At 36.7% G+C, this 24,483-nt stretch overlaps 1 protein-coding gene across 1 annotated transcript in view; it reads right to left on the reverse strand.

Moving 5' to 3' along the window:
* The window catches only part of atp2a3 (ATPase sarcoplasmic/endoplasmic reticulum Ca2+ transporting 3), a 61,796-nt gene that overhangs the window by 3,126 nt on the left and 34,187 nt on the right, over positions 1–24,483 (reverse strand). The window contains exons 9-20 of the mRNA XM_065250160.2: positions 11,832–11,920; positions 11,652–11,754; positions 10,701–10,832; positions 9,164–9,280; positions 8,837–9,055; positions 5,224–5,559; positions 4,881–5,101; positions 4,595–4,797; positions 4,240–4,325; positions 3,354–3,487; positions 1,874–1,991; positions 456–573 (exon numbers count right to left, since the gene is read on the reverse strand). Coding sequence (XP_065106232.1) covers positions 456–573; positions 1,874–1,991; positions 3,354–3,487; positions 4,240–4,325; positions 4,595–4,797; positions 4,881–5,101; positions 5,224–5,559; positions 8,837–9,055; positions 9,164–9,280; positions 10,701–10,832; positions 11,652–11,754; positions 11,832–11,920 — 1,876 coding nt within the window. The remainder of the gene's footprint in view (positions 1–455; positions 574–1,873; positions 1,992–3,353; positions 3,488–4,239; positions 4,326–4,594; positions 4,798–4,880; positions 5,102–5,223; positions 5,560–8,836; positions 9,056–9,163; positions 9,281–10,700; positions 10,833–11,651; positions 11,755–11,831; positions 11,921–24,483) is intronic.

The raw sequence follows: 24,483 nt of genomic DNA on the forward strand, positions 1-24,483 counted from the left end.
AAACTGCCGGAGAAAAAACAGGTCAGAAGGGAACACATAAAAGCACATGACAGAGTCAACACACAAGATGTTAAGCATTGTTTGAAATATAAGTAACAGTGATATGTGACCCTGGCAAGTCCTAGCAATGCAAATTACTAATAAAAAGGTTTGTTTTAGCGCTCTTTACAGAATGGGAAATCCCTGGGGAACGGGAAGCAACACAAAGTTTGTAGGTGCATTTGATATATTTATGGTAAGAAATTTACAAAATATCTTCATGATCTTTATGCTAATGATTTTTTAGCATGAATGAAAAATCGATCATTTTGACCCACAATGCATTTTTGGCTTTCTCTACAAATCTACCAGTGCAACTTGCGATTGGTTTTATGGTCCAGGGTCACATATGAGAAACAGTGACAACGTTTTATGCTGACAAAAAAGGAGAAAATATCCTCGTAAACGGGTTGTACCTTCTAAGTGGTGGCGGGAGATATACTTAAGTGCCTCGTCCAATAGGATGACAGGAAATGAGATCTTGAGGACTACAATCCATTGAGACCAACACAGTGGAGTTACCTGGAAGATCAGCTGGGGAACGGGAAATGACGAGAAAGAAAAAATAAGGAGGGGTAAGGAGTGAAAGAAAAATTTGGATATAATACACTCAAAAGCACTCTTACATTATCCCTTTATTTCACCATGTTATCAATAATCATGTGTAAAGCCCATTCATGACATTAAATGTATAAAAGATTAAAGAGACCTTTTTTGACAAGCAATTTGTACCTAAATTTGAAATATGGCTCACAGAGTTTAGTAGTGTGCTATATATGGAAAAAATTAGATACGAAATAGCTGGTAAACCAAAGAAATTCTTACAGGTTTGGGAGCCATTTTTTGAATACCTGAATAATGATAACTGAATCTTATTATTTGACTGCCTTACATATATATTGGTTGCCTGTCTTTTTCTTTAACATTTTTAGTAGAGCGCAACAATTTTAGTTTCTACATAAGTTGGTAAGCATTCATACAAGGAAACAAATGGAAGAATTGTTAATTATTTTCCTTTTGTTTTTTTTTGTTTTTTTACATGTACACGTGGATGTATGTTTCTACATGCATACTTGTTGTTAGACATATATATTTAATATATAATGTGCGTCTCAAACTGTATGTTTTCTGGTGTATACATGTATTTATTGTTTTATTTATAACATTTTTTTTATGCTGGCTTGGGGGGGGTTCTTTTGTATAATGTGAAAACTTTAAATAAAATATATAAAAATAAAAAAAGAGACCTTTTTTGAAAATATGCTAATTTTCCAGCCCCTCTAGAGTTAAACATTTGATTCTTAACATTTTGGAATCCATTCAGCTGATCCCCTTGTCTGGTGCTACCACTTTTAGCATAGCTTAGCACAATCCAGCAGCCGAAAATAGTCCCCTTGGTTACTTTCAATAGCAGGGGACTATTTTCAGGCACTTCGTAATATCATTGCGCCTCCTGCAGCCATGTTACGACAGCAAAGTCCTTGATTATTACGCCGGAATGAGAGTATAGTTCCTAGACATATCGGCCTAGAAAATCGCAACTGTAACTACAGAAGAGTCAAGTTTTAAATAGGAAAAATATTGCAACTCTTTTGTTATTTTTTTGTGCGATGCTAATGGTCTAATCAGATTCAATGGATTGTGCTAAGCTATGCTAAAAGTGCGAGCGCCAGACCCGGAGATCAGCTGAATGGATTCTAAAATGCTAAGAATCAAAGGTTTAACTCTAGGGGAACTGGAAAATGAGCATATTTTCAAAAAAGTGGAGTGTCCCTTTAAAATGTACAAAAAAAGTCGGGCTAAAAGGAACAGACGTTTACTGTAGTTTACTCACCGGTAAAGGCTCCACATACAGGATAAGAAAGTGTAGAGACATGGAGAGGATTATGGCCCCGAGCAGCCATATATTCACCCAGGGTGGCATCCTCAACAGAGACTGATTCTCTGACAGGCTGAACAATAGAGCAGTTTTAGGTGATGCGTACATTCAAAGCATCGAAATAGTATATACCTAAAAGATCAGTTTGAGGAACCACAATATCAAATATCAAAACCACAACAGTGGAAACTCATGAATTATCTCATGTCATTCCAAACTTGTAAGACCTCTGTTCATCTTCGAAATAAAGTTTAAGATGTTTTATATTTAGTTTAAGAGCTTGTTGACCCTTCACTGAAAATCTACGTACGGTATACTGTCCATGTCCAGAAAGGTAATAAAACATCATCAAAGTAGTCCATGTGACAACAGTGGGTCAGTTAGTATGTGTTAAAGCATCGAAAATACATTTTGGTCCAAAAATAACAAAAATTACGACTTTATTCAGCATTGTCTTCTCTTCCGCGTCTGTTGTGAAGCGCATGCGCGAGACTAAAGTAACGTGACTGCAGTGACGTGGATGATGTACGACGCTGCTGACGTGTTATCTGGTGGGCCCCAGCTGTTTTATTTTTTGTGCGCCCGGGCTTCGTTTACAGTCTGAGACATATGCTGTAAGTTTGAAAAAAAACTTTGCATAACACGTCATCTGCGTCACGTGACTTTAGTCTCGCGCATGTGCTTCACAACAGAAGAATAACAAAATTTACGACTTTATTCAGCATTGTCTTCTCTTCCGCGTGGAAGAGAAGACAATGCTGAATAAAGTCGTAAATTTTGTTATTTTTGGACCAAAATGTATTTTCAATGCTTGAACACATTCTAACTGACCCATTGATGTCACATGGACTACTTTGATGATATTTATATTACCTTTCTAGAAATGGACAGTAAACCGTATGTAGATTTTCAATAAATGGTCAACAAGCTCTCGGACTAAATATAAAACATCTTAAACTGTGTTTCCAATGATTAACGGAGGTCTTACGAGTTTGGAATGACATGAGGGTGAGTCATTAATGACATTATTTTCATTTTTGGGTGAACTATCCCTTTAAGAAAAAACAATAAGGGGCGGTTTCCCAGACAGGGCTTATCCTAGTCCCAGATTAAAAAGCATGTTTGAGCTACCTTAATTTAAAAACATCTTGCACTGATGTATCTGAACATATCAGTGCCATTGTTTTTTCTCAAGATGCACACCAGCATTGTTTTTTGTAGGGTTTGTCTGTAAAAACTACTTAAAATGTCCTAATATAACTAAGGCCTAATCCTGGATTAATCTAAACCCTGTCTGGGAAACTGCAACTAAGTGTGTCAGTTAAAGTAAATTAATGCAATGTTAATTGTAAATGATTAAATGATCATGTGAATTAGGAAGTATTGCTGCATTTTCATTCTTCATATTTGATAAAAAAAAGGCTGCAGGCCCTACCTGTTGAGAGCGTTGAACATCTCTATGGTAACAAGAACAGAAAGTGCCATGGTGGTGGGGTAACGTGACTCAAAGACCTCACAGTCAATGCCCTCAAACATGGGGTTGTCTTCTGTACACTGCATAAAATGCCGCTGTAAACAGGAGAATGAGACAGTATGAGCTAGTTTTTAAATTTTAGTTTTTAAAAAGAAGTGGTTTGTGTTGTGAAAAATGAGGTGGGAGCTAGACAGACCAGTAATAATTTAAAACAATTTCATTTTAATATATTTGAGCTAATATATTCATTATAGCAGATGCGGGAATAACACAGGAAATCCCTTGCCCTGCTGATGGGGGTCACTGTGACCCTTTGAAAGACTGATCTGATATCAGTGCAGCTGTGTAGATCATAAACTGTGAAATATGAACTCTGAACAGCTGTCTTATTTTAAAATGACAAAAAAATTTGAAAAAACATCTAAAGTCATTTTGTTGTGATTTACTTTTTTCTATATAAAACCATTTACATAACGTGAAGAACATTTTGTGAAAATATAACCTTGATATCTTTAATACTGATGTGAAATCAGTGATTGAAATCAAACTTTGATGCATAGATTATTTAACTTAAGCCTGGTTTTTATTGACAGGGTCACATTTATTTTATATATATATATATATATATATATATATATATATATATATATATATATATATATATATATATATAAATAGATACGAAGCTGTTTTAGTATTGGTCCTTGCTGGTGTTTTTTTTTTTAAAACGCCATCAACATTTTTTTAACAATATGATGTACAGGAGCTTTAATATGTATTGTGTTCTCATATAATGTTGTGGGATGTTTTTTTAGTTAACCATAAGCATGTATATTGTCACACTCACCAGCTGATTAAAGGACACATGTGGCCCTTCCTCATCAAACAAATACCACCAGGTGGCAGCACCGACAGTGCCTAGACCCACATATCCTTAAAAAAAAACAAGAGTGCAAAAAACTTTAATACATTACGTCTTACAATGTAAAGAACAGATTAGAAAATTTACATTTATGCATTACCCAAAGCAACTTACGGTGCATTTATATATTCAATTACTTCTTGCATTTCCTGAGATTGAACCCATGACCTTGACATATCTAGCACTATGCTCTACCAGGAACAACACTTGAAACACGCTAATGCTTTAAAAATGCAAATAATGATATTAGACTATACAATGACTAGAAAACTATGCTAACCTCCAATGGCCAGGTATCTAAAGAAAAGCCACCCAGAGATAAGAGACTCCTTGGGATTGCGAGGAGGCTTGTCCATGATGTCCAGGTCTGGTGGGTTGAAGCCCAGGGCAGTGGCGGGCAGACCGTCCGTCACCAGATTCACCCACAGCAGCTGAACAGGGATCAAAGCCTCTGGAAGGCCAAGGATGGCTGTCAGGAAAATACTGTGATGAGGGAAAGAGAAATTGCATATGAGTGGAGAAGTGGACAGGAACTCTGGCTCTACAACAATCAGGCTCTCGCTCACCAGACCACCTCTCCCACATTGGAAGAGATGAGGTAACGGATAAACTGCTTCATGTTGTTGTAGATGGCTCTGCCTTCCTCCACCGCGGCCACAATGGTGGAGAAGTTATCATCAGAGAGCACCATCTCGGAGGCTGACTTGGCCACAGCTGTTCCTGAGCCCATGGCAATGCCGATTTCGGCCTTTTTTAATGCGGGAGCATCATTCACACCATCTCCAGTCTGAAAGCGAGACGGAAAGAGTAAACGTTTTGGTTTGATCACGTCACTTCTAATACATGGTGTAAATGTAGGTTTTTTTTTGTCATATTTAATTATTATTATTTTGAAAACTTTTGTCTTACCATAGCCGTGATCTCATCGAATGCCTGCAGAAAGCCCACAATCTTTGACTTGTGCGCTGGTTCGACACGTGCAAAGCAGCGCGCCCTTTTCACAGCATCTCGCTGGGCATCTGGAGTCAAGTCATCAAACTCTCTGCCCGTGTAGGCTTTCCCTTCAACGTCTTCATCCTCGGTGAAAATACCAATACGTCTGCAGATGGCCACAGCGGTGCTCTTATTGTCCCCGGTAATCATGATGACACGAATACCTGCCTTACGGCACAACTTCACTGAGCCAATCACCTCCTTCCTGGGTGGGTCCAGCATGCCGACACATCCGACGAAGGTGAGACTTGACTAAACAGAATGACCAAAGAATTGCATGTAATCTTATACAACCACACAGACTAACACATGCACTCGCACATGTACAGCGACAACAAAGCATTTGGGCACCTTACTGTGTGTATAAGTGTCTTATACTTGCATGTACTGTATAAGAACATTGTTACATGCCTAATAAAACGCCTCAATCTAAAATGCCCCAAGGTATTGTTAACTTTGCTAGCACATTCTCGCGCTTCTGTTTCACAGCTTGTAAGTGTGTTTAATTTTTTTTTAAGTAGGCTATTTGATGTTGAATCTGCAAAACTACAGCTTACAGAATCACATGTAACAAGTGTTTATTAAAGGAAATGGTTCAATTAAAGGACTGTTTAAAAGTACCTGTTGTAAATTAACAAACTATTAATAAACCTACCGTATGTTGTCGAGCCATAAGAGTTATAAATTAATTTTTAATTAGGAGATTAACTATCATTTTGACAAATATTCACATATTTACACAAAACCATACCCAGCAGGCCATATTTTGGGCAACCCTAGATTCAACTTACTTTTCAGGTGCCTTTGAATAACCAAAAATGTATTTAAAGAATAAACATGTTTCACTAAGTTTAAGTAAGGAATAATTGACGACAGGCCTCAGGTGTGCATTATTTTTCAACAGCCCGGAGTCAATTATTCTGCTTATACTACGTTACCACACCTCAAGACATCTATCACATGATATATTCAAAGGGATTCGTCCGGTTTTTGTACTTAAATCGCTATTGTGAATAGGACTATTTCTTCCGCGTCTCATCCAACGGCTCTTTTGCTTGTTTCCAAAATGTGATAGCATTCTAATGCAGTTATTAATGAAGTTATTAGAAAGAGAGCGACAGAGACACACAGAGAGAGAGAGAGAGAATGAAAGAAAAAGAAAGCGAGCGAGCGAGTGAGATTGTGTAAACGAGGCTACCTCTGTGCGTCTCTAAACAGCGCTGTTATTGCCTTGAAAATCGTCTGTCATGTTGTTTTTGTTAGTCCGTTATCAGAGTTAACTATGCGAAGTCATGTGAAACTGTAAGAAACTGTGAGCTGCCTGGAACTACGTTCGCCGTGCTATTCCCAGAAAATAATTGCACAATAATAAATTATTATTATTATAATTATTGACGTTTATCAGCCAATCAGATTCAAGCATTCAACGGACACATAATATAAAAATAAATAAATATATATTAAATACTTAAAACCTTCTAACAAAATTATTTTGTGTTTTATTTTCATCTTTATTTACAACCCCAAAACAGAAAAAGTTGGGACACTGTAGAAATTGTGAGTAAAAAAGGAATGGAATAATTTACAAATCTCATAAACTTATATTTTATTCACAGTAGAATATAGATAACATATCAAATGTTGAAAGTGAGATATTTTGAAATGTCATGCCAAATATTGTCTCATTTTGGATTTCATGAGAGCTACACATTCCAAAAAAAGTTGGGACAGGTAGCAATAAGAGGCCAGAAAATTTAAATGTACAAATAAGGAACAGTTGAAAGACCAATTTGCAACTTATTAGGTCAATTGGCAACATGATTGGGTATAAAAAAGCCTCTCAGATTGGCAGTGTCTCTCAGAGGTCAAGATGGGCAGAGAATCACCAATTCTCCCAATGCTGCGGCGAAAAATAGTTTTCTGAGTTTCTCAGAGAAAAATTGCAATGAGATTGAAGTTATCATCATCTACGGTGCAAAATATCATCCAAAGATTCAGAGAATCTGGAACAATCTCTGTGCGTAAGGGTCAAGACCGGAAAACCATACCGGATGCCTGGGATCTTCGGGCTCTTAGACGGCACTGCATCACATACAGGAATGCTACTGTAATGGAAATCACAACATGGGCTCTGGAATACTTCCAGAAAACATTGTCAGTGAACACAATCCACCGTGTCATTCGCTGTTGCCAGCTAAAACTCTGTAGGTCAAAAAAGAAGCCATATCTAAACATGATCCAGAAGCACAGGCGTTTTCCCTGGGCAAGGCTCATTTAAAATGGACTTTGGCAAAGTGGAAAACTGTTCTGTGGTCCAACGAACCAAAATTTGAAGTTCTTTTTGAACAACTGGGATGCCATTTCATCCGGACTAAAGAGGACAATGACAACCCAAGTTGTTATTAGCGCTCTTTTCAGAAGCCTGCATCTCTGATGGTTTGGGGTTGCATGAGTGCGTGTGGCATGGGCAGCTTACACATCTGGAAAGGCACCATCAATGCTGAAAGGTTTATCCAAGTTCTAGATACATATGATCCCATTCAGACGTCGTCTCTTTCAGGGAAGACCTTGCATTTTCCAACATGACAATGCCAGACCACATAGTGCATCAATTACAACATCAAGACTGCATAGAAGAAGGATCTGAGTACTGAAATGGCCAGCCTGCAGTCCAGATCTTTCACCCAAAGAAAAGATTTGGTGCATCATAAAGCGAAAGATGCGACAAAGAAGACCTAAGACAGTTGAGCAACTAGAAGTCTGTATTAGACAAGAATAGGACAACATTCCCATTCCTAAACATTGGTCCTCCTCCAGCTGTTCCTTTATATGCACATTTAACTTTTCTGGCCTCTTATTGCTACCTGTCCCAACTTTTTTTGGAATGTGTAGCTCTCATCAAATCATAAATAAGCCAATATTTGGCATGACATTTCAAAATATCTCACTTTCAACATTTAATATGTTATCTGTATTCTTCTGTGAATAAATTATAAGTTTATGAGATTTGTAAATTATTCCATTCCTTTTTTACTCACAATTTCTACAGTGTCCCAACTTTTTCTGTTTTGGGGTTGTAGGATAAATTTCACTTGATTTGATGTATTGTCATCCCATGCAATAAATTAATTGTGTCACTTCAGTGTTAAAATACTGCTGGGCTTCTTATAACATACATCAAAATGTCTGGTTGTTGCGTTTGGTTGCACTAATAAAATATACTAATATACGTATATATGTATCTGGCAACTTTTTTTGCCATATGCTAACGTCTTCTATCCACTCCACTGTAGTACACGGATGTGGTAGCTGTGTTGAAAAAGTTTATAAAGTAAACTTTTTAAATAACTGTCTGTCTGTGTGGCTTCACTGTTGATTCTTACCATACTTCCGTCGCCTAAATGCGCACGCATACGTTGCCACATCATCAGTGTGTACAAACAGTTAAAGGGTCTATACAGGTCTGTAACAACCCGAGGGTAAGTAGGAATTTTTGGGTGAACTATCCCAAGTTTCTAAACTCTCTCACCTCATAGTCTGAGAACTTTACTGAGTTTTCCAGGTCCATTCTGTCTTCAGGTGGTGGAACATCTCGTGTTGCCAGAGCCAAGCAGCGCAGTGTGTCTCTGCCACAACCCCAGTCTCTAATAGTGCTCATCAGCTCCTCCTTCACCGCCAGGGTCAGTGGAATGCGATCTTTGCCAATACGCACATACTGACAGCGGTCAATCACGCTCTCTGGAGCACCCTACAGGAAGAAGAGATACGCTGATGTTATGTTGGCAGCAAAATATAATTTGGTAATTTATAGATCAAATGTTTTTGCATGGGAGAGTAATCTGTATTTTACAAATACCTTGACAAACATCTTGCTCTGAGAATTTGAGCCATTGGGAGTGCAGTACACAGACATGGACTTCCTGTCCCGGGAAAACTCCAGTGTGAATTTTTTCTGCATTAGCTTCCGGAAAATCTAAGGGAAAGAAGGAATGAGAGAGGGGAGATAGAAAGAAATAGAGAAAGGAAGAGAGGATGAACTCTGATACTAGAACATGTCATCTGCTGATGTTCTCAAGGGTGCTAATACAGAATCTAAAAATCTGAAAGTGACAAGGAAAATAAAAACTATGTGTTTTCCTCATATTTACATTTATAAAATATGTTGGTGGGTCCGGGGACAATTTATACTCATCTAGTGGGTGTAAAATGAAACGTTTGGGAACCACCCATCAACTCATTAACTAGGCAATAAAAAAAAATACATGTCCCTAGCGGGTCTAAAACTAGCCTGCTTCATGACCCAATCTCTTTCCCCATCTAGTTCTCATCATTTCCTGTTATTCCGCCACTTTCATTAGCAATGAAAATCATGGATTTCAATGATGTAAGGGTACTGTTTAGCCACTAGGTGGAAACCAACACCTTCACATCAAGATCCAGAATATTCATGCAGTCCTACACACATCACACTTTGTCTCTGTTGCTGCACTTTCTGCCTCTCTTTTCTAGGATCAGAAGATTAGCCACCTTAGAGAGATGATACTATGGTAATACTATGAATGTACGGTATGTGGGAGGGAAACCCTGTGTATCCTCTTACCATACACAGTCAAACACACGATACCTCCCTCCCCTTTTTGAGAATAGCATCTGACATCACACTCATCAGGGTTCCCCTTTTTGTCCTCCAAAGCTTCGTGAATACATCTAACTCCCTCTTTCATCCATCCATCCATCTATGCACCCATCTGTTATCTTTTCATTTCTTCTGTTGATGTATTCATGCCAAGTTTTCTTTTTCCCCACTAAGGAATGAAGGCTTAGAAAGTTTAGCTAACCTCTTAATAAACTCGCCTGCTAATCTAAATATTATGCTTTTCCTCTGGGAGTCTGTCACTAGTTTTCTGTGTTTGTTTTTTAAAGAAGAATTTAGGGGTCAGCAGAGAAAAAACACTGATGCTGGTAATTCCCTCTACAGAGGAAAAAGTTTCCCAAAATGGAAAAAGGGGTCAATACTACTCCACTGTTCCTAATTAACCATTTCCCCCTTGCTTCATGAAAAATGAAGCTGCACTTGCTACACTGATATAACCATCTTCATCACAATGATATCCGTCTGTTCTTTATATTCTACTTTAATGAGGAAATATACTTTTTACATGCATCATTAACAAACCTTTCCCCTCACAGAAAAACATGAAGACGTTTCATATCATTTCATTTCTTTCAAATATTCGGCCTCACTGTCACGCACCAAAGGAACTTCAAAATACATCACATTTTTCTTCAAGGCCTCATTTCTCCATTTCACTTTCTCATTCCATCACAAGCTCTACTGCAATTTTATCGTTTATCATCCTCATAACCCATCAAATTCTGCATTCCCTTCATACCATATTGCACGCTGAAGCTCTGTCCACTTTGCTGAGTCCAGCGACGTCCGTTTTAAATACGTTCATCTTCTCCACCAGTGTCGTGAGTGCAGTTTCCGTGGCCTCGCCCACCTTCTCGTACACTCCCTTGGCCTGCGGGACGACATTAGCACAAAAGCTTGTAAACATCCACACTCATCACCACAGAGAATATAGCAATTGCACAATAATTTCAGATACGGTAAAAGCCTGGAGCCATATACTCGCTTTGGGAACGATTGCTATTGTTCACTTTAAATGTCACACGGACCGTCCACTAACTCCAGCGTTATGGTCACGCATTTATTGAACCAAATATCACAGTTCAGAGCTCTTTTATTTGCGTATGTGTGAAACAAAATTCATCCTCATAAAATTAGTATTTGAATCTGAAGTTCATACAATAGTCTACTTCATGGATATTACGGTTGTCTAAAACATTTACATTATCCCAGAATGAAAACAGCGATGATAGGGGAGCGTGTTATTCATAATGTTAGTGATTATTTATTACACTCTTTGCTTTCTGATATTCGCTTGGTTTAACTTTACGTAACGCATTTCCTTTCTAGTCATGCCCTTCAGCACTTAAAGATTAGACTGGGTGCCTTCAGCAACAAAGCAAGCTTTAAAACGCATCTTCAGCTTGTCCTAACTTGCACTGTCCTTTACCCTACCTGACATGCATGATTACGCAACGCAGACAGTTACCATGATACCACGACGATGGCAGAGAGGTGAGAAATGCAAGCCGACGCTCAAAACAAGCTAATTAAAAAGCAGTCCACTGCTAAAGAACAGAAGGTCAATGTTGAACATTCAGCAATGAGAGTAGGACATACTCAACAACAACTTGTTCGGTTTGAAAGGTGGCATATGACATTCAAGTGTTGAAAGCGATATTAAAAACACAGATCCGTGCACACCACTTACCTCATTATAGTCCAGCGAGGAGTCATTGCACAGGGAACAGATAGTGGCCAGTTCAATTAGACCATCATAGTCTCCACAGTTCACTGGGTTTTCAGCTTTCAACCTGAGGAAGAGACAATGTAAGACAGATGCAAACACAGACACATGCAGATGAGTGTGATTGGGTATATGTGCTCTTACACTTGTCCCTCTGGAGCATATGTTGAGCCAGTGATGGTAAACTCATGCAGGGAGCAGCTGGTGTCGTCGGCTTTATTAACCACAAACATCTAATAGAAACAGAAGGAGAGAATAACTTAGAAGGATACAGAGGATTTCCTAATAAATAAACATTTGCATTCACAATGAGTAATGTCTAGACTAATAAGCTAAGCTGAAAGAAAGCAAACAAATCCAGGGCTGAAAATTCCTAGGTTTCCCATGACAAGGTCTTAACTTCATATGCAACAGACTCTTTTGATTGGTAAATGGTAACATTGTACATGTTTTTGTTGACATTAGTTATGCATTAGCGAACATGAAGTCACAATATGCAAGTTTTCAGCATTTATTAACTTTGTTTAATGCTAGTTAATGCCAATACAACTGTTCATGTTAGTTTATTGCACTTTTCCTGATGTTAACAGAGAACTTTTGATTTTATAAAATCAATATAAACTAACATTAATTAACACTATAGAAGTATCCATTGTTAGTTCATGTCACTAAACTAAAGTTAACAAATACATAAAATTGTTATGCTATAAACCAGGGTTTCCCAAACCAGTGTTCAATTGCAGGGGTATGGAGGACTCGGAGTACAAAAATTATAAATAAATAAATACAAATGTATAAACAAATAAATGTGTTAAAAATATTTTAATACAAAAATAAAGAAATAAAAGTTGCAATTCTCATTTATGTTTGTTTTATATATTTATTTGTACATCTATTTATTTTAGAGCTGGGCATAGATTAATCTATATTAATCTCATACAAAATAAAAGTTTTTTTTGCAAAACATATGAGTTTGTGCTGTGTGTAATTATTATGTATATATAAATACACAGACATTCATGTATGCATTTACGAACATTTATATGTGTATATATATTTATTTATATTTTTATATATTCTAAATTCTATATAATAAAAAACAATATTTAATAAAACATTTCTTAAATGTATGTGTGTGTGTGTTTAAATATACAAAATATTTACACACATCACAAACTCATATATTATGCAAAATATTACTTTGATTTTGTATGAGATTAATCTATTCCCAGCCCTAATTTATTTATTTATTTATTATTTATGCACTCAGAGACCTCCATACAGGGGGGGGGGGGTTGTAAATTGATTAAAAACAATCAATTATAAATAAATCATTAAATGTAAGTCCTTATTTTAGAATATAAAATCTTAATAAAACATTAAGTAATATATATATATATATATATATATATATATATATATATATTATATGACCATCACACAACACTACAATATATCAGAAAACAGAGAACTCATGTAAAATTGGATACGTTTTATGAACCAATAAAAAAATTACAACAATGTCAAATCTACTGATAAAAACTTTAAAAAGGATTAAAAATAAAAGTTCAACATGCAAATGTCCTCAATATATTTTATTTGAAATATTTACTTGAAATCTCAGGGGGTACTTTAAGTAAATAATTTCGGTCAAGGGGTTTCAGCTGACAAAACAGTTTGAAAACCCCTTCTATAAACTATAAAAATACACGAGACAAAACACTAAACACATGTCTAAATAGAATAAAGCATGTTCTCAAAGGCATCTGTAAACAGTTGCACAAAAACAGACAGTTCTGACTCCACCCAATCACTTCTGGGGTTTCCCTCATCCTTCAACCAATCAGAGTTATGGGAATGATGTCATCATGCACTCTCGGTTCCTGTGTTTAGTGGCCTGGCATGAGCTCAATTCCCTGTCTGAACCAATACACTCCATACAACAGCCAACAGACAACACTGACTATAAACTGTACTGCTTCCCACTAAAATGTCTACTTAGGTTTCACTTGACCAAATGAAAACAGATGAGGTGAATGAAAGTGCAAACAATCATTTTGCCCATGTTTTGGCTAAACCTTTTCCAGCCTTATTATAATTACTTCCAGTTGTTTTACTGTCTTGTAGTTGGCACCATTTTGTTCTTGTTGTTTGCATTGTTTCCACTATTGCACCACATGATTGTTTTATCTTACAATCAAGTCAAATTCTATTGCATTCATGAAAGGTTTAATGAACTGAATTTCCTAATAAACAATAAAATAAGAGAAGATAAAGATAAGGTTACCCTCGCACAGCAAACAATTTGAACAAACCATAATGCACAGCTCCGGTGACATGTTAAGGAGTATTTGCATATCATTGAAATGATCCAGAAGGAGCAATGGCAGCCCTGGGCGAGGGAGATCTTATTTCATCACTGTCCTACTTCCTCCCTATGTGGAAGGTGGAACAGGTGCATGGTTGAATGGAACTGAAAAGCCAATTTGTTGAAAGGCATTGGTTGAAGGCCTTTTTGCACAGATGAGATGACAGGTCTAAAACGTTGATGTATGTGGTGGGAATGAGAAAGCAGGGGATGTTATGTTTACCACAAACAAAACTATTTCAGAAATAATAAAACAATGAAAAGCATTATTTACATTTTTTTACTATAAATGAATATAAATGTCCCCAAAAGAATCAATGGGACACATAAAGTACAAACATAGACAAAAACAAGAAGACTCTTATCAACATCAGCACTTGGTTCCATAATAAAACATCTAAACTTAAGGGCTGTTCACATTATATCGATTACTATAATGATAACTATATTAGCGTCCACACAACCAGACAATAATAATAACTTTATGCTACTTTGCTCACGAGACGCAGTCCTCGCAAAACATTAACCTTCAATGACATTAACTAAAATTGCATATTTACTTTAATCAAAAAAACAGGGCTGTAAAAATTAACGTGTTAATAACGCGCTAACGCAAATTCATTTTAACGCCACTAATTATTAACGTGAAATTAACGCAATGCGCAATTTCTGTTTGACCCTTGCTCTAGCCCATATGATGAATTGAGACGCATGTGACCCATGCTGACATACACTGGCCTGTATGTACTATACACTTACTATGTACAAACAATTTTATAAGTACAGTAGTGTTTGTTATTAGTTATCATAGATGTACACTATACGTACCTGCCATTAACTAACACATGCCTGTAAGTACTTAAAGGGGACAGAGAATGAAAAACCATTTTTACCTTGTCTTTGTTGAATATTGGTAGTCTACCCGCATTCACAAACATACAAAAAGTGCTAGACATGCTAAACATTTCAGTCTTATGACATCACAGGCATCTCCCTGCCCCTCCACTTTAAAATAATTGGCTACATTTTTTGAGTGGCAGCAAAGTCAGCCAATCAGTAATGAGATTGCAAGTTATGTGTGTGCAACTTGAAGTTTAAATAGATTTGATTGGCTGTCAATGGTTTATCGTTCATCAGTTGGGAAAAAGTCACTTAGAAAGGGATCCCTATTGTTCCTTGTATCTTTATCATTACAGTTGTGGTTTGAACTCCGCTATTCTCTTTAATATCAATTCTTAAAACTATTTTTTTATAGTTATAGTTATAATGTCTAATCACATTATACATGCTGAAAGAGCCTATGGCAAGCAGCAATGCATCACAGCCCTTAAAAACAAGGTCATGTGCAAGGTAGGGTCGAAAATACAAACACACAGGCAGGAAAACTATGTGCCTTTGCTTGACTTCACTCGGAGCAAGACTCAATTAATTGTCTGATTAAAGAATTAATGAAGCACTAAAACTTTCAGCACTCTTCAGTACTTCCACATAAACACAGTTTAATTGTAAAAAGCTGAAAGTGAGCTGCATACACGAGCAATCAGAGGGCAGGATCGAGCCCCAAAGCCCTAAAAATAAATGGATTATTGAGTTCCCTTGCTCTGCGGGAAAGAACGATCTTTCGGGCCAAAAATACGCCTTTATAAAGTAATGACCACATTATCACAGTAACTACTGGTGAACAGTGCCATTTTTCTATATCCAACACTGTGCAGAAGTACCAACGAAGAGAACTTCGTGAAGCTATGCTGTCAACAACGTAAAATAGCAAGTTATTATTTGGTATTTTTGGGAACATTGCATCATGAAACCAGATGGCTTTTGGTGTGTTTGGACAGTAGACTAGGTTTTCCTGACCACAAATGTAAGTCAGTTTATTTTTTTCTGAAGAACATCATTCTGAAGCTGCATTTACAACATAAAAAACATTTATTGTCAACAAGCGTTAAAGAGAAAAATAAGTCAGACTTTTTTGCCAAGTACTGTACTTTTTGACATGAGGATGGACTGTTAAAAAGGAAATTTGACAAAACTGAAATGTTTTTAAGCATTACCAATTGAAGTAATTTGTTTAAGTAGACCCAACTTTCACTTTTTACAGTGTGATTGGCTAAATAAAAAATAAAAAGCGTATTAACTTGTAATGTTATGTTTTATTATATTTTACTGGTGTGCACAGCACCCAAATAATTCCACAGAAAGTCAAATTTATTTCTTATGTATATATAGACATGAAAAGGAGACCTTCAATATGGTAAATAACAGATAACAAATAACCAGGGGTTCACCGATAAATGCCGATATACCCTAATAATACGTGGCCGATAACTATTCTGAATTACACAGCCGATATTATTCACCGCTTTTTCATATACTACGGTTTTTGATTAGTAAGTCCTTATCGATCTGAAATCATTGTTGGTTTGAGTTGTTTATAACGTGCATTTGAAAAAGCAGCACTCATTTAATCATCATACACATTCTTTATTATCATGAAAATACCTGAAAAGGTTTAAAGAACAGCAATATAAGTATATACTTAAGCCATTTCCTGGAGATGCATGTGTATGGTTGCAACGCATATTGAGTTTTTGCACGAGAGCGGCCTCTGGCTTGTGGATGTATCGGCATTAATTCATTTAGAAGCATAGCAAGCATCATCGGCCGATATATCGGTGAACCCCTACAAATAACTAGTATTTAATGTGTTTCAGTATAACCTAAGTGCTTGGACTGACAAAGATCCATAACTGTTAAGTAAGGATAAACAGCTAACAGCTAGTTCGCACGATCCAACAGTTCGTTTAGCCATTTTCGGCTATTTTTAAAGCAGTCATCTGTCTGGCTGCTTTCTGACACACCAGAGCGAGTGTCTCTCTAGAAATCATCAAGAGACTCCAGAAAATACTGTCCTTTGTTTCTCACCACAACACCTCTCCAACAAATTACATAATAATGGGAACATTGCTCACAGCAGGCAATTTAGAAGGAAAAAAGATCACAGAGAAATTGCTTTGCTAAACTATTTGCTTACCCCTGACTGATTATCGCCCTTCATAGCACTGCTGCAAAAACATTAAAATCACAGGTCGATTTTTTTCTCAACTGCCAGTCACCGTATTATGTACGTATCTGCATAACTGGACATCCTTAACTGAAAATATCCCCATCAGTTGTAAAACAAGACATGTTGCTCAACCACTACTTTTACAAACTTCTAATGTATTATTATTATTTATTCACATCAAAATCAGATCTACACCAAAACCTCCAAACAGCCGTGACTTGGCAGACATGTTGCTATATGTTGTCATAGCAACAGATACCAAGGAACAGGGTAGCATGCAGTGATTTGCAACAATGGACTTTTGATAAGTGTGGATGTTAAGGGGCAAAAGTGGGAAGAAATTTTAGACACTACAGCCACGCTGACTTACACATTGGCAACAGTGACACCTGGATGATGTCTAGAGTCAACATGGCTCAAAGCTTACTGGCTGACGTCATCCTGGACATCACTGTAACATGGTTACAGCATTAATTCACTGCACTAGATAGGCATCCTGTTTGCCCTAATAAGCCTTTCAGCATAACAGGGGTTTAGTAATTAGGATTGTGAGGCAATGAAGTTTAAATTTAGAGATAAATGAGGGCTAGAAGCATTTCCTCAAGCTTCATTTTACAATTTAAAATGTCTTGGCTTTTTAATGGCTCCCTACACTGTCAAAAAGAATGGTCAAAATATGTACCAACACCTTTGGACCTAAAAATTTCATATTAGTAGACGTACAATTTGTTACTTCAAAAGGTGCATAATGTACACATATTAGTACACATATATTAGGAATCTTAGAAATGGTACTGGCCAGTGACAGTTCAAACTGTTTACCGTAAGTGTAAATATTTAAACATCCTTAAAACAAGATATGGGTGATTCTCACAAAATTAGACTTATGAGGTGTCATGAAACATTTTGTTAAAAAAAAGTAAATGCGAAGTAAGAGTATCAAAATAAGAAACATACAGTTCCAAACATCTCTTCATGTACTATTTTGCACATGATTTCAAATGACATCATACAAACCATTTTTTTTGTTTTTTCCACATTTAAGGGGAACATTTTCATTACCGCAACATCTCCATGACTGGATTTGGGTTCTTTGACATGGAACTATTTATAATTAAAAAAAATCTAAAAAAATAAAAAGCTTCAGTGCATGTTATACTATAAACATTTGCAGTAAAGAAACATGTGGTATTTTGTGATCATTGGTAAATGTAGAGACAAAAAAAGGCATATAAATGTGTCCAAGAAAAATGTTGAAATTTTCAATCGTTTAAGCCCTCAAGGAACTAACATTTTCAAAAAAAAAAAAAAAATGTTGGAAGGGACATAATTGACTTTGACACTCAAGATGGCTACCAGGTAAGCAGTTTTTATTTTTTCTCTCTAGATAAAAGTTTTTAGTTCTCATTACCGAAACATGAGTTTGTATATGCATATATTTAATGTAATATCATGTTGCGGTAATGATAATTTTTTATAAAGATAATCTAAAAAACGTAAATAAATTGTTTTAAATCGTCTTAAAATAATGGTTATAGTAAGTTCAGACCTTAATCTTATATGTGCAAAAATAATAATAATAATAAACTGGCTTCAAGGGCGTTTTTAAAATTGTGATGCTGGACACAGATTTCGTGTGAATTGACACTGGATTTTGTGAGAATCACCTGATATGCGTTTTCGTAATACCTGCAAGATAATTGTTACTATAGGGTGCATCGAGAATAAACATACTCACTTGTAAGCATAAATCATATCAAACTTAGTAAGTGTATAAATTCACAAATGTGTATTAGCGTGACCTACAATAAGCCATAACTAGTTGGGTCACTGTAACCTTGCCAACCAGAGAAAGGTGAGGTGAGGACACAGATGAAGCTGATGACCCACTTGGACTTTACTGTAATGGTCATAAATAACCAAAGCACACCAGCAAAAATGCTAAGGGAGTATGAAGAGAGAATTTTTTTATGCTTAATATGGCAGATGACCATTTTGACCTGAGAGCAATGTTTCGTTTCCACGATACAGATCAAATCTATTTATTGCTTTAATCCGTTTAAACCGAAGGCTACACTTACATCTATCCAAAGCGACAGTGTGTGTATTAGTGTATAACTACAGTTAATCTGTGTCCAGGAAACAACTCATTACTGTTGAAGTGAAAAGGTAATAAAGTGAATGATATGGAGTCTGACTACAATGCTTTTCCTGATGTTAGAGAGCTGATCTCTGCAGGTCTGGAATCAGTCTATGGCCACAAAGTGGGTAAATATTTACCAAGTCGCAGTGGAACCTTTTCCGGTTAGTTCCCAGCACTTGCAGAGGATTAAGAAACTTTTGCACAGAGGGAACTCCCCGCTGTTAAAACACAGGAGAGACCTTCGACCAGACACACAGAGACACAGATGTACAGCGCACACACACGTGGCCGCAGTGGTATTCATACCTGCAAACTCAGAAGGGCTGAAAAAGGTGACACATTGTATACGCGCCCGCACCCCCCCCCCCCCCTTACTATTGTTATATAAATATGGTAACAGTTTACAATAAGATTCATTAGTTAACATTAGTTAGCTACATTAGTTAACATGAACTATTAATGAACTGCATTAATACAGCATTTATTAATCTTTGTTAATGTTAATTTTAACAATTACTAATACTTTATTAAAATCTTGTACTCTGAACTAACATGAACAAACAATTAAAGCTTAAATTTGTATTAAGTAACATTAACAAAGATGAATAAATACTGTAACAAATGTATTGCTCGTGGTTTGTTCAAGTTAGTTAATACATTAACTAATGTTAACTAATCAACCTTATTGTAAAGTGTTACCAAATATTCTTACATTTAGGCCAATCCTAAAAAAGTTATAATCTAAATATATCAAAAATTCCAGTATAGAGTCCAGTAGGTTGTTACAGTTAATATACAGTAACAGAAATTTGCATATTAAAAACGTGAAGTTGTTCATTTGAAAGATTAATTGAAAACACATGTAGTAGACGTAACACCACTATCTCACATTAAGTGCACTACATTTCTTCAGTCATGCATCCCTCTTTACAGTAAATACATTACAGCATACTTGATTTAATGTGAGGACAGTGAAATTGTACACTTATTATCAATCTTATAATGTACTTAAGTTACTCAGGCAATCAGTACAGGACATCGCTGGTTTATTTTGGCTTATAAAGTAAGTTATATCAACCAGCTCAGGTTAGCTGATAAAGTAGCATCAGAGTAAACATTTGTGCTTGCCTTTGAGGTGCGGGATGGCCCTCCTGCAATCGCTCATCACTTTTGTTTTGATTGCAGCATCACATGTTTAACAAAGGGTCCCTTGACAGAAGCAAATGTGATATGCATCCATATGTTTGCGCTTTATCTCTTCTCTCAGACCAGACGCGAACTTTTCTCTACAGTTTATGGCATACGCAGCACGCAGATGTCCCGCTACGGTGGCTCAACGCAAGCCATTCAGCGTTTGACATCAAAGTACCGCGAGACCAGACTTCTCCATATGCATTTGATTCGCTCTCGCAGTACTTTGATTTCATACGATTGCTCTGCGCAGAGCCAAATGAAGTCCCTCAGTTGTGTGTTTGTGCGTACCTCGCGACCACAGATTCTATCCATCTTCACCCTCTGACACTTTCGTCTCGTTTTTATTTGACGAATAAACAATGTAGCGAGTAACGTTAAGTGTCATTTCAAATGTAGTGGAGTAAAGAGTACAAATACCCAATCAAAAATGTAATTGAGTAGAGAGTAAAAGTTGCTTATATTTTTGATACTCAGTACAAAGTACAAAGTAGCCAAAAAAAAAACCTTAAGTACAGTAACAAAGTACATTTACTTAAGTACTTTACACCTCTGCGTGTGATTCACAGAACAAACGCACGCACAGAAAACGCGCTTAACGTTACCCCTTTCTTTCAGATGTGAAATCTATAAATCGCAAATTATCTTGAACTAGTATGCATCTGAACAGTAAGATTTCCACCTTTAAACGATGCCTAATTAATGCCATTGACATATAAAAGAGCGCATGTCAATGTTTAAACCCTTTATGAGCAGCAAGAATGGCTTATATTTTCAAAAACCTGCAGCAATCGGACAAGCAAAAGTGCCTCAAAGTGCCTCAAAACTAACCTCAAAACAAACGTCAGTGTCAGCGGTAGCGTGAAAAGTTTAATCCGCGGGAAAGCTGATGCAGCCAAGGCCTTTTAATAGAAGCTGCTGGCAACGCAAAGACCCGCCCTTCACGTAACCCCATTTGTTCAGCTCCCATCCATTGACCAATCGGCTATCCTAACCTTAACCACACTGTGATGACCTCACGTGATGACCAAAGAGCTTTTATTGTTTTTGTGAAACAGACCGCAGTAGGTTTTTGAAACTCCCGTTTATGGGAAGTTTAGACCCCCCCCCCCCCCAAAAAAAAAACAAAAACTCTTCGGATCTACATGATTCACGTGGATGACCTTTTTCAATTCAAAACGGCGATTTTCGCCGAAAAGCGACTAGTTTGCAGGTATGGGTATTACAAGGGATATAATATCCCGTGCCATGGGACATGATTAAACTGGCATTCACCCACACACACACACACCCACAAACATACCCAGACCAACATACTTTTTGTAAACACTGAAAACAACGGCAGAGATCATAGTGAAAAAGAACTGGCAGCACATCAGAGAAGAAAAGATAGGATACTACTACAATATTGCAATCATTATTTTTCTGTTGAAATCATAAAAGGTCACAAAACTTGATGCAATGGGCAGATAAATGAATGAGATGTGGGAGAGGCATAGATGGCGGAAAGAAAAACAAAGTATAAATTCTCTCAACTGTTCCGGCTCTCTGCTTTTGAAACAACAAGGGTATGAAATACATAGAAACAAAACATTGTAGAAATCAAAAGTTACATAATAACCCTAACTCCAGTTATATGCTGTACTGTCACAGACTGAACCCCAGCTATAATGACTTGAACTCAGTCTTGTGTGACTGTAAACAGGTCTGGGTCTTGAAAGATCTACATCTCCAGGAGCCGTGGTGCTTTCTCTACAACATTATAGAGGGAAATAAGTTGTAATGAAGTCCTGCCCACCCCTCTTTATATGTTTTGAGGATTTTCCACATATACCTGGAGTGACCCCGAGTACTGCACACATCTGTGAGTAGCGTGATTTCCACATGTACTTCAACATATCTGGGCTCTCAGGAAACAACAAACTTTCAAGGACTGCTATACTGCTTTCAGTGGTCTCTGCAGAGCACTTCAGAGTTTACATGCTGGTTAAAAAAATCCATGAGGGATGTTCAAGCTTTGTTCTTTTAGGACAGTACAAAAAAACGCAGAAATAATTTCAGCCTTTAGGGAAGAGTGCGGGTATGGAAACGATGCCAGATTATTTAAAAAAGGGAAAGTATGCAAAACAGGTATGTATGCAAATAGCAATAATGGTTGTTCAGACAGAGTCAGGTTATAATGTACATACCATTTTTAGGGTTATACAGAGTGTATAGAGGTGTGACAAGTGGGAATGTGGGAATTGGTAATGCATATGGGATATTGGGTAAACCAGATCCAGAATTAAGCTTAAATATTATTTCTGTGTCACTAACAAGACTTTTCCCAGTAGGGCTGTCATGATTATGAAATTTGGCTGTTGGTTAATTGCCTAATAAAGTGTGACGATTAATTGCCTGTTTTTGAGCTTTGCCGGTTATGACGATGAATTGTCTGTTTTATGGCTTTGACATTTAATTCTCATACATTTTGTTTGTTCATGAAAAAAATTTCATACATTGTTGTGTATAAAGTAATTATTTAATGATAATAGTTCATACTGCTTATCAAAGTTTTGGAGCATGTGTGTAAATGCTGTGTATTCCACTGTATTGAATGCTTTTCCAATGTTTTGCATTACACTGTCAATTAAGGAATGCCATCTAATACAGTCTCATTTATACAGGCACTACAGCATCCCCTTGTGTTTTTGAGAGAGATGTGCAATCATTGCGGTGATCTGAATTTAATCGCGATAAGGTCAAACAATTGCGATGAGATGATTATTTAACCATTGTTACAGCCCTATTTCCAAGCAGATTTCCTAAAATATCTGCACTAGACAGACGAATCCACTTTTTAAGTCATGAAGTAAGGAATTCAGTATTCAGTATTCCGGGTCCAAGCCTTTACTCATTACAATAGAGGATATTAATTAAACAGCCGTTTATGAGCACTATTTATTCATATTACACATTTAATTAGGGGTGCACCGATAAATGCCGATATACATTCATAATAAGTGACCGATAACTATTCTGAATCACACAGCTGATATTATTCACAGCTATTTCATGTACTATGGCTTTTGATCAGTAAGCCCTTATCGATCTAAAATCACTGTTAGTTTGAGTCGTTAATAACATGGATTTTAAAAAGCACACTCGTCAAACATAATCATTATACATATTCTTTATTATCATGAAAATAGCAAATTTTCCTGGAGCTGTGTGTCATAGCTGCGTGTGTATGGTTTTACGTCTGCAGTGCATATTGAGTTTCTGCACGAGAGTGCCCCTTGGCTTTTGGATGTAGCGGCATTTCAACGCAATTCATTAAAAAGCATAGCAAGCATCATTGGTGGATATATCGGTGCACCCCTAATTTAAGTAAAAATATAATTTATAAACTCATGGTGTACACATCAGTCTCCAGACTCATGGAATCACGACAGCAATATATTAATAATTCGTAAAAAAATAATGTCCATAAGTCCATGTCTGGTCATCAGATTTTGTTATGGATATAAAAATTTGGATTGGGTGTTTTTTGTCGTTTTATGTTATGATATGAGTGGATATTAGCATAATTTTTTAAAATTTCTTTATATGAATATGAGATAGGTTGGACCCGGAGTAGTGCAAGACGTTAGATTTAACAACAAGCGTGCCGCACAAGCCCTGAAAAGTAAAGCCAAAACATCTCAATTGCCCCCCAGTGACTGGTCCCAGTATAAGTCATAAACCCCGCCTCCCCATGTAATTCAATGGGACTTGAGACCAACTAAAAAATTTAATTACACTTCAATTATCTTTTTTTTTCTAACCTGGTTTCTGTCATTTATTGTAGTTTTTATCACGCTGATGTAAATTCAAATGTTTGTTTTTAAAATAAGTTTGTGTTTAGTTAGTTATTTAATGATATAAAAACGGCGGTGTCACGTCATGATTGACAGCTGTGATATCGCGTGATATGCGCATTCTGCGAGAGCGAGGGCGGGATCTTGATTTCGAGCTTTACTTCCTGCTCACTACTGCGCATGACCGG

This window comes from Paramisgurnus dabryanus, chromosome 5 (assembly GCF_030506205.2).
Source record: "Paramisgurnus dabryanus chromosome 5, PD_genome_1.1, whole genome shotgun sequence".
In the NCBI taxonomy this organism is placed as follows: Eukaryota; Metazoa; Chordata; class Actinopteri; order Cypriniformes; family Cobitidae; genus Paramisgurnus; species Paramisgurnus dabryanus.